The sequence below is a fragment of the Alligator sinensis genome, unplaced genomic scaffold, assembly GCF_000455745.1.
Source record: "Alligator sinensis unplaced genomic scaffold, ASM45574v1 scaffold188_1, whole genome shotgun sequence".
Taxonomy (NCBI): Eukaryota; Metazoa; Chordata; order Crocodylia; family Alligatoridae; genus Alligator; species Alligator sinensis.
In genome coordinates, this window is record NW_005841903.1 from 551,552 (window position 1) to 566,581 (window position 15,030).

A 15,030-nucleotide genomic window follows, 5' to 3' on the forward strand; every position below is an offset into this window, starting at 1 on the left:
TTCCCTACAGCATAAGCATCCAGCACTCATGTAAGACCTACTTATGTGCCTAATCAAGCAATTTGAGTCTGGTCCATACTTTTTTATTTTAACATGTTTCTTAGGTACCTCTGATACAGGTACAGTAATACATTTTTAAGAATACCTGTGCAATGACTCAAGCAATGCCATTACACTTGCTGACATCAAAACTGAAGTGACCACAATATATTGAACATTCCATTAGAGCTGGTTTATGTTTAAAATATAATCAATTTGAAAAGCTAATACTGTTGAATATCTCCTGATAATTTCAATATATAATTAGTGAACAGATACAAATCTTTATGCCATATATATCTTGCTTCATGTCAGCATAGTTATTTGGGAAGATATATGAAAAGATACACAAATGTAATGTCATGTTACTAAAAAATAATCTGAAGATTATATCAGTCAGGTTGGTAGAGCAGCAATTTTTTTTTCAACCTTCAGGAAAGGTTTTCTTGGCAATGCACCTTAGTCTCCTTGAATCTAAACACCTATAAGATTAGACCTCCTGGCACTGGGAATCAAAAATATGTTATACAGGGAGAAGTTTAAAAATAAAATAAGGCATTACGTTATCATAGGGTCTCTCATGGTTTTGAAAATTTTCCCATAATCCCATATAGCTGATTTATAAAAAAAAAGAAAAAGAATGAAAAAGATCATCATTATAATGAAAATAAATTATGGGAATGCTTGCCAAGGTACAGAGTGGTACTGCATATAGAAAAAATGTTTTAACAAATATGCATCCAGGCCAGAAAAGTTATCTGGCATGCATGTAAAAGTAGTAAGCATTTAACATTAACAAAAGATTTTGCCTCCATACATCTAAATGATATCTTTCTATTATTTAACTGATTTTCATGCATGTGATACTAGTTTGTTCCATTAAGTGTTTGTGTAGAATTATATTCTTTTCAATAAAACACGTTTCAGAATCTATTATAAATACCCTATGTTAAATACTCTGACATAACAAAATATACATATTTCAGGCCAGATTGTTAACTGCTGTAAAGCAACATACCTTCACCAAAGTCACTAAACCAGTGTTTCTGAAACTTCTGATACCTGGGGCACTTTTTTTTTTTTCTGGATTAAAACTGGCAGTATGCTTCACTTCTATACCCAAAAAGGGGTGTGTATGCATGTATCCAAAGCATATAACATATACTATTCCCTTGCCAGAAAAAATCATACTAATGCTAAAATATACTGTTAAAAGACTGACACCAAATACATATTTCTTGAAGCAAAGGATTACTCTCTATCAGTGGTTCTCAAACTTTTTCACGTCAAGCTCCTCCCCCACCATAATAACTTTTCTGAATTTCACAGCACCCAAACTGAAAATCACTGAGACAGATCTATATTCAGAAAAGGTATGGATTGGGCATTGAAACTAAAGAACCCAAGAATCAATGATCAACATTGTGACGCTTAAGGGTGGCAGGAACAGGACCTCACCCTGGTGTGCCCTGTTCTTTCCACTGTCTGCCCCTTCCAAACCCTGATCTATACCTCAGAGGCAAGAGCACTTCCCACTGCTGAGGCAGCTCCTGAAGGTCTCACATGGTGGCAACTACCATCATGGCCCCTGCTGCCAGCCCTGTAAGTGAAGGAGGAGAGAAGAGAACAAACAAGGCTGCAAAGCACAGCTCCATCTGTGCATCTGCCCGCCCACCTACTCATAACAGAGCATGCTGTTGGGATCATGGGAAGCTGGCACAGGGGCTGTCTGGAAGGCAGCAGCAGTGGAGACAGTACCCAGAGGACCAGCCACAGGCACCACTGAAATAGCTGAGGCAGGTGCAAGGTACTGGACAGGGGAGGAAAGCATTTACCTCCTCACAAAGGGGGATCTGGGGACACATTTCTGTCACTGTTTGTGCACACTAGTGTGCTACTACACACCCTTTGGGACACGCTGCAGCCAACTGTAGCAAACATTCATATTACAATACTCAGAGCTCCAATTAGAAAGTCTGAAGTAAGTAAAAGTTTTAGATCCAGACACATCCATTCAGTTTGAGGCTGATTTAAGAACTTTCCTGCAAACACATTTTTTACTCAAACTCCAAGATTTTTATAAACAACTGACATTTAACACCCTGAGTGGCACAACATGCAAAAATTAGAACTGATCTAAGGTCTGTGGGGCTATTATATAGAAATTTATGTTTTTCATTATGATTTGTATTATTTTACCAGCTCTCATAACAGCAGAATTACACAGTGCTTTTCACCTGAGATTTTGAGAGTGTTTTACCAGAGATGGTAAATATCATCATCCCTCTTTCACTGGTGGAGAAAATAAAGATGAAGGAAGCTAAGCAACTTCCCCAAGTTGTATAGCAAGCCAGTGGTTGATACAGTACCACATCACTTTGATTAGGTTTGATGTTAATTAAGTATAAGTGGTCCTGTGAATTAATACATTAGCCTTTTCAGTATGATTTTTTTAAAAGGGACTTGTTTTAAGCTTTAAGTAAAGAGGGGATGGATAACCCCAGTGAGTGTATTTGTGGTAGGGCTGTGCAAAACTTCACCAGCTGTTTCAACTTGTTTTGAGCTCGAAACAGCAAAATTGAAATGAAACAAAGAGCTTTGAAACAGCTTCGAAGCAAAACGAGGGCAGTTGAAATGCTTTGAAAGTTTCTAAATGTTTTGAGTTTCAAAGCTGAAGCTGGGCTTGCCTGAAGAGGGGAGAAGGACTGCTCTCATATTGACTGTGTAACTGGTCAGTGACTGTGATCCTTCCCTGAGGTCCCTTCCAATCCCAGTACTTTGGAGAAGGGATGGAAAAACAGCATAAAAGGCAGCACTGTTTGAACTGGCATGCTTTCTGCCTTGGGGTCTGACAGTTACTGAGCTGTCTTCCAGCATCTCAGGAGCATTAGACAACAAAGGCCACTACTACCATTGATTTGATTTGCTACTTGCTAGCCTAGCAAATGGGATTCCACAATACCACTTGCTTTCTTTCTAGACTCTTTTATTTTATTATATTAACTGATTTATTCTTTTCAATTTAATAATTATATTGGATGTTATACTATAGAATTTATATAGGAAAGCAGATACATTTATATATTTTTATAAAGACAAGACACTATGAAACACACCATGAAGTGTGGTGGAAAGGCAGCTGGCAAGCATTCAGGGAGGGATGGAAGAGGGGGTAGAGGGAGAGGTATAAGTCCCCCCTCACTCTCCCCCAAACTGAGGTGCAGCCTCTTTCCTATAACTAGCAGAGATGGCGCTTCCAGTTCTACAGGCATCAAGGAGAGGGGAGCAGTGCCAGTGCCACTGCCTGTGCCAGAGTCTGCATCCCCTCCAAGATCATCAGCCACAACCCCCACCCTGCACCATGACAACAAGCAGCAGCACCAGCACGACAGTCTCCTCCACCCCCATTTCACTTTCCATGCTGAGCTTTCCAGTGCCAGAGGAAGAGTTTGAGCTGGATCTGGATCTGAGTGCCATAGCAACAGAAATTCTAGGGAAGGAGGGGGAATCACCCGAGTTTGTGCTCAACACCCCTTAAGTTTACCCTAGCGCCACGTCTCCTTCCCCAGAAGATACTTCGAAGGAGGGTGAGGTAGAGGTTGCAGAGGCAGGCAGCTCAGCTGAGTCCGTTCCTCCTCTTGCTGTGCCTCTGCCTGCTGAGGAGGGGGCAACTGCAGCATCCACGCATGCATCTGCACCCCAGAAGCAAGTGGGCAGTGTGGTCTGGGATCATTCTAGGCTGACAGATGATCCCACATATGCTAGCTGCCTGCACTACTGAGCCAAAACCAGCTGGGGCAAGGAAACAAAACACATGAGCATCATGGGGATGCTGATGGATCTCCACAGGCACCATCCCCTTGCCCTGGCTCCTCCTCAGCCTGGCACCAGTGGGAGTATGCCCAAAGGGAAGTCCCCCTCTCACTCCAAAGCCCCCATCCCCACAAAGCAGAGACAGGCCTCCCTGGACCAGTAGGGGAAAGCTGGACACAAAGCAGGGTGTGCTGCAAGGGTGAGCAAGATCACGCAGAGCACTGGGGAGATGCTTGCTATGGATGGCCAGCACTTTTCCTTAGTTGAAAATCCAGGGTTCAGGCAGCTCATGGCACTCGTGGCCCCATCTTGCCATGTGCCTACATGTGCTACCCATTATAAAACTAATTTGCAGTTTTTCTGTACAGGTCCATCAAGCCGCTTTAGATGAGGACTTAGTTGCATTGCAGCAGATGGTTTGGACAGCTAGGCCAGGTATAGTCAGACTCATGTCTATTGTATTTACTCAAATATATGATGATCCTGAATATAATATGAACCCCAAAATACTTACATTCTATACATGGAAAATTTATACATTTGTTATAATTTTCCATGTGTAGAATTTAATTATCAGAGGGTTGTCCAGAATTCATCTCACGCCCACTGCAATTTTAACTGGTGATGGGTGGCAGACAGGATCAATGATAAAGATATGATCTCCTGGAAAAGGTACTGTTTGCGATTTTGGAGGTGCAGGAAAAGAATCTCACCAGCCTCTCAAGAACCAAAAGACTTGGGAATTGACTTCCTCGGAGAAAGGTTTGAGAACTTTTGGAAGAAATATGCAGAGTAATGTGGATTAAGAAGGATAAAGTTCATAGCAGGGGAAAAGTCAAGAGAAAGAATGATTATAGTTTGAATGTACATGGATTTACTAGAGGAAGAAAACAGAAAGATGGATGGAAAAGTATGTCAAAAGGGTAATATAGTAGAGAAAGCAAGGGACCAATATGGTATCTTTATGGAGAAGTAGGGAGTATATCAAACCTCTTTGAGGAGTCCATGGGTGTGGCAGCCACCAATTCATTACATCAGGATGGAAAGATTCATGCAGAGGTATAAAATATGGATGGTAGGGCTGAGGTCCAGGAGAATCATAAGAAGTTGATGAATGCGGTAAGGAGAGGGATGGGTAGGTGCTAGTAGGAAGCTTCACAGGACAAATGAAGATGTGGGGAGTGGTGGTGGGTAAACAACTAAAAAAAGCAGACATGTTGACCTAGCTGGATGATTATAAGAAAAATCTTGAAAGTCAGAGAAGTACAACACAGATGGGGCTTCACAAACTCATCAGAGTGCCGAAGGGGAGGTGTGGGGAAGAAGAAACACTGGGACGTGTTTTGGGAGTGTATATATTCAAAGCAGGTATAGGAAAGGGTCTGCCACTTTGAGTGTCACCAAAATAAACCTTTCATTAGCACAGGAGATGGTGCTACATGGATTCATACCAAAAGGATGAAAGGAAACAGTATTAAGGACTTTATTAGAAAATATTAAAACTAGTTTATAGAAAGTAAGAAACCTCTGGGTGTTTAAGGGGTTGGCTTTCACCGAAAGAATGCCTGAAGCTGGGGCTACATGAACTGAAACACTACATTGATCAGGACAAGGAAGAGATCAGAGAGGAACTGGCAGGGGAGAAATAAAAGAAAAAGGACTGGACACACTTGTTTCACTGGACCAAAAGAGAGAACTGATGGGAGGGGCAAAGAGTTTCAGGTGGTTATTGAGGTAACAGTTTTTCATGGGGTTCTGTAAGGGTTTGGTTTTTGTGCAAAGTTGATGCATGTTGTTTAAGGGTTTAATATATGTAGTTGTATGTTTCTGTGGTTGTATCTACGATATAAAGTCTTGGTAAAACAAAGATGCTCGCTATGTGTAGCTTTGTAAGTATAGGGTAGTGTGTTTGGTTTTGTTTGGGTTTGTTTACAAATTTTATTAAAAAAAAAACCAAAACAAAACAGAAAAGAGTCTCACCAGCATCTCGGCCTTGCAGCTAAGAACAGGCACTTTGGGCACAAAGGGTGTCAGGGCTTGTTCTGGACCTCCTGGTGCCAGTCAGGTATTTTAGTAACTTCAGGCCAGGGGCCAGTTCCCTGTGGAGGGAACACCTGCCCATTTATCTTCTTTTAAGGACTAAAAAAAAAAAGTTCCCATCAGCAGTTTTGGCACCAAGAGAGGGTATTGGAGCTTGCTCCAGCCTCTCTCAGTTCTGGCCTGGTCTTTCAGTGCCTCCAGGCCTGCTCGTTCCCTCCTGGGACAGCAACTGTCCATGTTTTAAGAGCCACAAAAAAAAGGTCCCCATCAGTGGATTTGCCCCATATGGGCCAGGTGTTTTATGGTCATGCTCAGAACAGGCTGCATTCAATCAGCTTCAGAGTTGGTTTCCATGACTGAGCACATGCTGCTTCTAGTAGCATTTTAATGACAGCCAGTGTATTTTAACAGGGGGGTTTGCTGGTATACAAATATAAGATAAGGAGTTTTCCACCCCCGCCCCATGCCTCACCTTACATTTGAGTAAATACAGTATTCAGTTCTAATGAATATTAGTGTGTGTGTGTGGTGTGGGGGAAGAGGGATGGGGAAGGAGATTTCAAAAGCACCTGAGTTAGGAGCACAAGTCCAATTAACTTTCAACTGGATCCATGCTCCTGCATCACCTAGGCACTTTTGATTACCCTATTTTTTTTCCATGTATATATTAATGCATACTTGGATTGCTTTTATTTTCCACCATTCTAGACTAGAATGGTTGGTGGCATTCAAGAATTTGAAACATGCCATACATATTAATAGTACATGCATACACAAGTTTTCCCTCTAATGGATGTTTTGCAATAGATAATCACAGATTCTATAAGGTCTGTCTGATGGGTAGACAACACTGAGTTAGCTTTTGAACAGAAAGAGCAGTGATAAACATGATGGGTGTCACAAGCCGGGAGGCTGCTGTGACGTGCTGTAATTACAGTATGTCAGAGCAGACTCGATTAATCGAGTCTGCTGAAGCATGGTAATTACCATGCTCCAACCAGCCGCCACATCTCATGTATCAGCATCCCCGCACTTCAACATGGTGGTGGGGGTGCTTTATCTAAAGCTCAGTTGATGGAGCCACTCATTAAAGCCTCTTCCCCCACCCCCCTCCCACTTCTGAAGCACATGTAAAAATGCCTGATCAGTGCAAACAAAAGCTGGAGAGCTCAGTTTTCCAACAGCCTTAAAATGTGCAGTCAGAGAATACGTGCCCAGCATCTGCAGACACAAGCCACAACATTTATAAACCAGTACTTGCAAAAGACACCTTTAAACACCAGTCATACACAACTATTTAAAAATGTGGAGGATACATTTTAAAAGATGGTTTTGAATGCTCAGCCCTTGTTAAAATTAAAAGCTCATTTACCACCACATGGCAATCTTGGATTTTGAGAAAGTATGAGGGAGGCATGAAAATCTAACTGAAAAGCATGCAGCTTTTCAAGAGCCTGAAAAATTCAAGATAAGCAACAAGCTCCTCTCTCACATCTCTGCTCATTCTCCTATAGTTCTGTATGTATTCAGTTTAATTTGCTTGCTAAATTCCATATACTAGTGTCAACAAAAAGCACATGCATGAGACCGCAACATATTTACATGACATTCATGTTGCAGATGTAGAAACAGATTTTTCCCAAAAGTGAAGTCAGATCTGCCAAGTAGACCATTTATTGAAGTGCAAGATGTGTGCTTTCCATATTTCTAATAATGCATTCTCCTTACATGATCGTTTAAAGAAATGTTTCAGTTTTAATTGCTATTTTCACACGAATTCTCAAGATCAGAAGAGTCATACTTTAAAAATCCATGTTTAAGCAAGCATTTTGTGATTCACAACTTTGTCTAGCCAAAGTGCAATGAATTAATTTGGCTCCCTCTAGTTCTTCTCCCTCTTGGCTCCATTAGCAGGGCTGCCTTTTGTTTCTTCTGGACAATGGTTGCTGAACATAACAGCCAGAAAAAGAAAATGTTTCAATAAATAAATCATCCACAAAACACTGTAGCAACAGTGCATAACTGGCTTCCCAAAACATTTTGAATACTTAGAGGATTTGCCATGGGGCAGCAGAAACGAGACACCACTAGTCTGGTAATTGTTGTTTCTAAAAGTCTCCAGATCCGATTATTGTCACTAAAAGTATTGCTGTATTTTAGTAAACTGAATTAGTGAGCTATCCTTGCTGGAAGCAGCAAAGTGCTAATAGCTTGTTGGTGCTATGATACTCACTGTACTAGATGCCTGGGCTTTGATGGATAATAACTAGCTGTGTTGCTGGTAAATGCAAAGACACTCTTAACTGCAATGTACTTTATGCTGTTGAAGGAGGAGGGGGTGGGCACAACATAGCAAATACAAACTATCTTAGCAGTTAACTACTGCTTAGAAAGAAGCAGAATTTTGATAAAACACAGTCAGTCTTTGGACACCTTTCCTCTATCTGCCCTCTGCCTCCTCACCAAAAAAAAATTACATGCACCAAAAAGCAAATGTTATCAAAATACACAGCAAAATGTCCTAGAAAAAACTCTCTCAATATTTTGGAATCAGCTTTTAACTGGTGGACCTCTGTGCCCTTAGGAAACACATGGCAGGACGCTTGTTTGAATTCACAGGTGCAGAAAAGCAGCACTCACACTTAAGGAAAGAATTGCCAAAATAAACATCAATACAGTGTGCGCCCTTCAACCTGTCTTTCTTGTTAGCCTCTCCGGGTTGCACTGTAAAGCTTTCTTGATAAAACTGCAGTATCTGTAGAAAAAGCCAGTTGTCCTGGTTCACAAAAGCAGGGCAAGTCCTTCACTACTCTTCCTTCATGACTTGCTCACATTTTATTTGTAAAATAAAAAAAAAAAAAACAGGTTTCTTTCTTTCTTTTTTTTTTTTTACAGAATTAAAATGTTATTTTCACTAGAGTATTCAGAGGTAAATATGGAAGTCCTGCACTGCTTTGATTCAATATAGAAAGGATTCACTGTGAGAACTAGAAGTGAGCAGAAACAGGTTTTTCTGTCCCATAAAATGTTTCAAGATTTCAAAATGTTTTCTGTTTTGCATCTGGGTAAAACCAAACATTTTGAAATTCTCCCCACATTTCTTCTCATGAAATATCAGAGAGAGTTCTACCCCAAAATAGCAGATTGTCTAGTAATCAGGACATTCCCACCCAGGATGTGGGAGACTCAATCCAGACCAAGAATTTGAACTAGGGCATGCACAAGTGGATGGTTCCCAGGTGCTCCCTTTGAAGCTATTTTACTTAGCATACTAGTGTGTACACACACACACACACACACACACACACACACACACACGAGGATCCAGGAGGGGTGCAGTGGTGCTGCTGTACTCCTTTTCTGGCCATATGTCAGGATCAGCAGCAGGGGACTTCAAGTCCCAAAGAAGGTAAGACTCCCCGCCCTCCCTTCATGCCTTCCCTTCCATGTTAACAAGCACATTCTTCTTCCATTTTCCCATTCCCCCTTTCTCCACCAGCCGTTGCTGGTGCCTCCACTGTCATGGGCACGAGGAGCTTATATCCTGCTCCAGCTGGGCTGCACTCAGGGGGCTCAGTTCAGGAAAGAGGCAGCAGTGACAGCGGCAGGGGGTAGGCAAGTTTGTTCTCCCCATAACTGCTCCTGTGCTGGTGGGGAACACTGGGCAGGACAGCAGGCAGGGTAGAAGAACATGCCTGCTGCCGCTGTCCTGGGCTGAGCACAGCCCTTGTGCATCTCAGCTGGAGTGTCTCCCCTTGTCCCTGGGACAATGGGGACACTGGCAGCAGCAGCAGTGGGAGGAGAAGCAAGATGAGAGGGAACATGCCTCTGAGCATGGAGGGGAAGGGATGAGGGAATTCTTAACTTCTTTGGGACTTATAAATGTCCCCATCTGCTGCTCCCTCATATGGTCTGCCCACCCTGGTGGGAGGGAGAAGGCAGAGGATGCTGGGGTTGGGGTGCAGCCCCCCTGCAGCACCAGTAGCTGCTCTCACACCACCTTTTGTAAAATCCTGAATCTATCACTGCTCCCTCCCCCTCTCCACACACATGTATATAATAAAGTATTCACGGACCTAGAGTAGGGGTGCTCAGCCTCCAGCCTGTGAAGCAGCGAGATCCAGCCCATGGCACTGAATATTTGGTGTGCGCGAGTGGTGGCAATTAACACTGCCACTGCCCCAACACCGCAAAATTTCCAAAGTCCTGCAGGCCAGATGACATGGCCCTCTGTGCAGGATCCTTCTCGCAGCAGGGCCCTATCCAAAGACTGGGGCTGTGAGTCTAATCAGTCATGATATGGCATGTGGGACTTGGGGCCCAATCCAGTACAAGCTGGATTGGGTTTGTAGACTGGATCTGGCCCATGGACACACCCTGCATCATTCATCTGGTCCACAGGGCAAAAAGTTTGGGTATCCCTGGACTACAGCAATACTGAACTATATACCAGAGATTAGGAGACTAATTTAGGATACTCAAATCATGTACAAGATGACCTTGATCCTGTGGTTCTCAAAAAATAGATGGAGTATCTTGAGCTATTGGTTACTCTGAGGTCACCTGGTCTACCCTCAGTTTTGCTGTATTTGGTCATTTTATGGGTTACGTATGTGACAAGAATGCAGCTACCAAATGATAGAGGGGCTATTTTTATAAGGAATCTGTGCTATTTCTACCCTGTTTTGGGGGGGGGGGGGGGGGGGGGCGGGGGGGGGGGGGGGAATTAGACCGCTGCAAAACATTGTGTGCTAACTTAATATCACAACAATAAATTAGAGTACCAAACCAGACCTCTGTGTCATGGAACGTACCTGCTCTCCAGCATTAAAGCAATAACAGTGTAGTGACAGCTATTCCTTAGAAGAAGACACTCTTGTATTAATTAGTCCAGCAATTTGCTTATATTCAGAAACAATTGGAAGTAGCCAAGTTTTCACTTAGTGATTCATCCTTTCCTTGGATCATATATATATTTTTTGCTGTTTTTACTCTTTCTAAGCTCTACCAATTGTTCATATAATTGCCAACCCAATTCTTAATAATTTCCTAAAAAAAGAACTGCCGCAAGACTGAAAAAATATCCCTTGCAGATTCCTTTTGGCTTAGGATATGCACTATTATTCAAATTGGCTAAGTTCAGGTAAGTTTTGGTAAAATGTAGCTTTATGGAAGAATTCTATACCTTTTACCTGACCTGTATTTTATGCCCAACACATCCACTTTAAATGCTAGAATAACAATGGCAAAATATAATACTTACATGGGCCATCTGCAGGACCGTAGTTGAGGAAAAAGACCCCAATCGCCAGTAAAACAATGGTCCTCCACATCATTTTACGCAAGAGTTGTATGCGCGTCACTCCTCTTCTTAACATGGCAGAAAAAGCCAGAGCCACTGAAGTCCCAAGGATAAAAACAAACCTGAAATCAAAGAAACTGGTCAGGACTTGGCTGGAACAGCCTACTCATTCATCTTCCCTGCTAGTTTAAAAGCCTGTGGGGTTCAAACCCAGAATGTGTTACAACTTTTTTTTCCTCTACAGACAATGCTTGTCAACCAAGCGGTCCAAATAATCTAGCCTTCTATCTTTTCACAGAACAACTCCAGGCATAAAGGAGGAGGATCAGTGACTAGGCAAATTGTTCAGTGAACTTTCACATTTCACATGCCCCTTAAACAAATATAGTAAATGATATGGGAGCCTATTGGCAAGAATTGGCCAAGGGGCTCCCTAACTTCTTCCCCTTCATTTAATTCCATCTTCCAGTTTGCCCTTCACTATTATTTAATTCTAACCCTCGTCCAGATTATACTACGATACCATGAACAGGACAAAATGCAACTGGGATTGCCTTAAAGCAGTGGTTCTCAATCTCCTACACAGCTTCTGTGAATTGAGTGGCACTCAATTTAAAAAATGAATTTATACATTACAGTGCTTACCTCCTTGCAGAGAGACTGGGAAGTGGGGAATCGCTCAGGCAGGGAGAATTCTGAGCCTGTGCTTATCTGCTCATCTCCTCAGACCTTGCTTGTTCCCTCACAGCTAGTGGCACCCTTCGAAGGATCTGGCAGCACCCCAGGGTGCCCTAGCACCCTGTGCCAAGTAAAATGGTATTCTCTTTTACCTTTATCCTGTAAATCAGAGGGTCCCAATCCCCAGACCGCAGCCCAGGATCGGGCCATGAAGGGTTGGCTGCCAGACTGGAAGTCCAGAAGTGACTGGCATACTGTGGACCGGCAGCCAACCTTTTTTTATACTAAGTATAAAAAAGGGTTGGCTGCCACTCTGCAGTATGCTGATCACTTCTAGACTGCAGTTTGCTGGTCTGCGGTCACTTCTGGTCCACGGTCTAAAAAGGTTGGGAACCACTGCTGTAAATGACTTGTGGAATTCACAGCTATTAAATATTATTCTGGCTAATTAATAAAAGGAGTGATTTCTTCCCACATTTCCCCAAAGTTTATATGAATTATTAGCCCCTTCAGTTACACAAGTCAAGGATAATGGTATAAGAAAGGAACCCACTATACTTTATTTACCAGGAAAAAATGGATAGCTGGCTGATGTCATGAAAAAACATTCAATCCACTGTACACCATCACACAATTAAAGGTGAATACAATATGTGGATTTATACCTTATGTTCTAAGTCGATGTCCTGTGCAGGATGCCAGACTAGACAGATTATTGGGTCTCTCTTGATAGAGCAAATTGACTTTTATTAGTACATGTTTAGGATTGTGAATCCAAAAAGATGACAAAGCCGGTAGGGAAATACAAATCGCCTGAGTGAGGGACTAACATTAGAGGGATGGGGGTGAGGAAGGGAATGCAACTAGGTTACAGAAAATACAAGGTTAGCCAACTAAGCCTGGGGGGTGGGGGAAGGGGGGATAGGGGAAGGAGAGGGTTCGCGATGCTGAGAGAGAAAGAAAACACACAAACCCGTTACAATGGTCCACAATGGTGGAGGAAGTAGTTCGACAAAAGTGTCTCAGTCCATAGAGTCTCATCATGGGGGTCCTCTTCGGGTGGAGCGGGGTTGTTCATTGCTGAAAAATCCTCTTGAAGTCAAGTCCATCTGGTGCAGAGTGGGGGTTCAGGCAGTCCTTTCTGGGTCCAGTCCAGCAGTGGTTCATCTGGTGGGGTCGGAGTACTAGTGGTGGCCTGTGATGTGTTCCATGTAGATGTCACAGGACCAGTGGATGGTGTCAGACACCATGAGGCAGCGCATCAGCTTGGCGTAGCGGAGGGAGAAGCTACAGGCACACAGGACACTCTCGTTGCTGGGGTCCCAGGCTCCGAGCGTTCCCATGACGAGCATGTCGACCATCACATCATAGCCACGGTCCCTCAGGATGGCGGCCAGTGGGGCGTACTTCTCCCACTTGTGAGCCCAGGCGTTGGTGAAGGCTTGGTGCCGGTTCTTGAAGGGGATGGTTACATCCACGATCACAACCTTCTTGGCCTCTTCATTCACTGATGACGATGTCAGGTTGCAGCCAGCTTTCACAGCCCGGGATGGTGCATTTCACAGAGATCTCCCCCGCTGCGGCCGGGATGGCCCTCACCAGGCAGTCCTGGACAGCATTGCAGAGGAGCTGCCAGGCTCTGGCATGCAGCTTGCAGCAGCACGGCATGTGGGGGAAGGTCTCTACCACATAAATCGCACCGTTGGCACCTCTTGTCCCAGTGGCCAAAGCAGACGGCCCCATTCAAAGGCAGGTAATTGAGGCAGGTGCAGTGGAGGAAGCACCAGTCCGCAAAGCACGTGAAGCTCCTGCTGGGCATGAAGTGGTTGCTGGAGTCCCACTTTGAGGTGACGCCGAAGAAGACCTTGCCCTGGTTGGGTTTGGCCCTCAGGTTGCCGGCATACTTGTTTTGGACAGTGTCCTTCAGGAACCTCTCCAGGAAGGTTCTTGTGCGGGGTGTCACGGTGACATGGTTGGCGTGTGGGGCTGGTTGCAGGGAAACTCCCATCTCCCGGTGCTCCACAGTCCAGGTCCAGACACAGCCAATGCATTTCCTGAGGCGGTGCGTGGTGTTGCGGGCTCAGCTCCACAGCAAAGCAAAGTCCCTGCCATCTCTGCTGAACTCGCACTCCAGTGAGCCGCTGAGGAAGGTGGCGAAGTCACATCCGGTCGGCTCTCGCGATCCTCTTGCAGGTGGTCTCCTCAAGGGCACTGGTAGTGATGATACTTACCATGGCATATGGGCAGGTCAGGAGGAAGAAGGTGTGTGTGACCATTGTGATGTCACAGAGGTCTCCCATGCGGGGGACGTTGGCACCTCCCTGCCGGTAGGGGATGTGCAGGATCTTGTTCCTGGCCCTTAGTGGCAGATGCAGCCACTTCTTGAGCAGCCACCGGATCTCGGCATCTGTCTTCTTGAGGGGGGTCTTGAGGACCGCTGAGCCTCTCAGGACGAACACAATGCGGGGGATGAGGAAGGTGTTCACCGTGTCTATCTTCTGCCAGGGGGCCAGCAGGGATGAGTCCCGCATACCATCAAAGATCCCATATGAGTTATTCCATACCAAATGAGACCCTCTTTCTTCCAAATTCCAGGAACTTTATTCAACAGCTTCAGCTTCCTTTTGCACCATTTTTTCCTCAACTTCTTCCATTTGTCATAAAGCTCAAGCTAATAATCAAAACAATGGCTTTCCCTCAGGCCCAAATATCTATTAGCAATGATTGTTTCAGACAGAGAGATCAAAAAGCTAAACTCAGCAACCTGTTCTGACTCTTTCACCCCCCTCTCCATCTTATTCCAGTCACCAGGGGGGTATTCCTTTTTGCTTCAAAGGTAAAAAAACATTTATAATGGAGTTTATTTAGACCTTCTTGCTTTAAGTAAGCAAGTTTTTAATCTATCTCATACATTCCTGTAATGTAGGTTTGATGTTAATGGGTTGTAAAGTGGGTAATAATTTTCTGACTGACCTCTTCAATTAGATTAGATCATATTATTGACCGCACTGTTTGTTTTATAACCACAATATGATTGTGGAAGAATATCTCTTGCAAGTTGCACATTTGTAAGTGCCCATTAAGGCAAAGGATGACAGGTCTGCATGTTTGGCACTTTTAAAATATTTCTTTTTGCCTTGCTGGGTGTATTCCCATCT

The 15,030-nt window shown here is 43.8% G+C and overlaps 1 protein-coding gene across 1 annotated transcript in view; it reads right to left on the minus strand.

Moving 5' to 3' along the window:
* The window catches only part of LOC102367842 (heparan-alpha-glucosaminide N-acetyltransferase-like), a 349,117-nt gene that overhangs the window by 109,015 nt on the left and 225,072 nt on the right, over positions 1 to 15,030 (minus strand). The window contains exon 9 of the mRNA XM_025197703.1: positions 11,156 to 11,316. Within this exon, the coding sequence (XP_025053488.1) occupies positions 11,156 to 11,316 (161 nt within the window). The remainder of the gene's footprint in view (positions 1 to 11,155; positions 11,317 to 15,030) is intronic.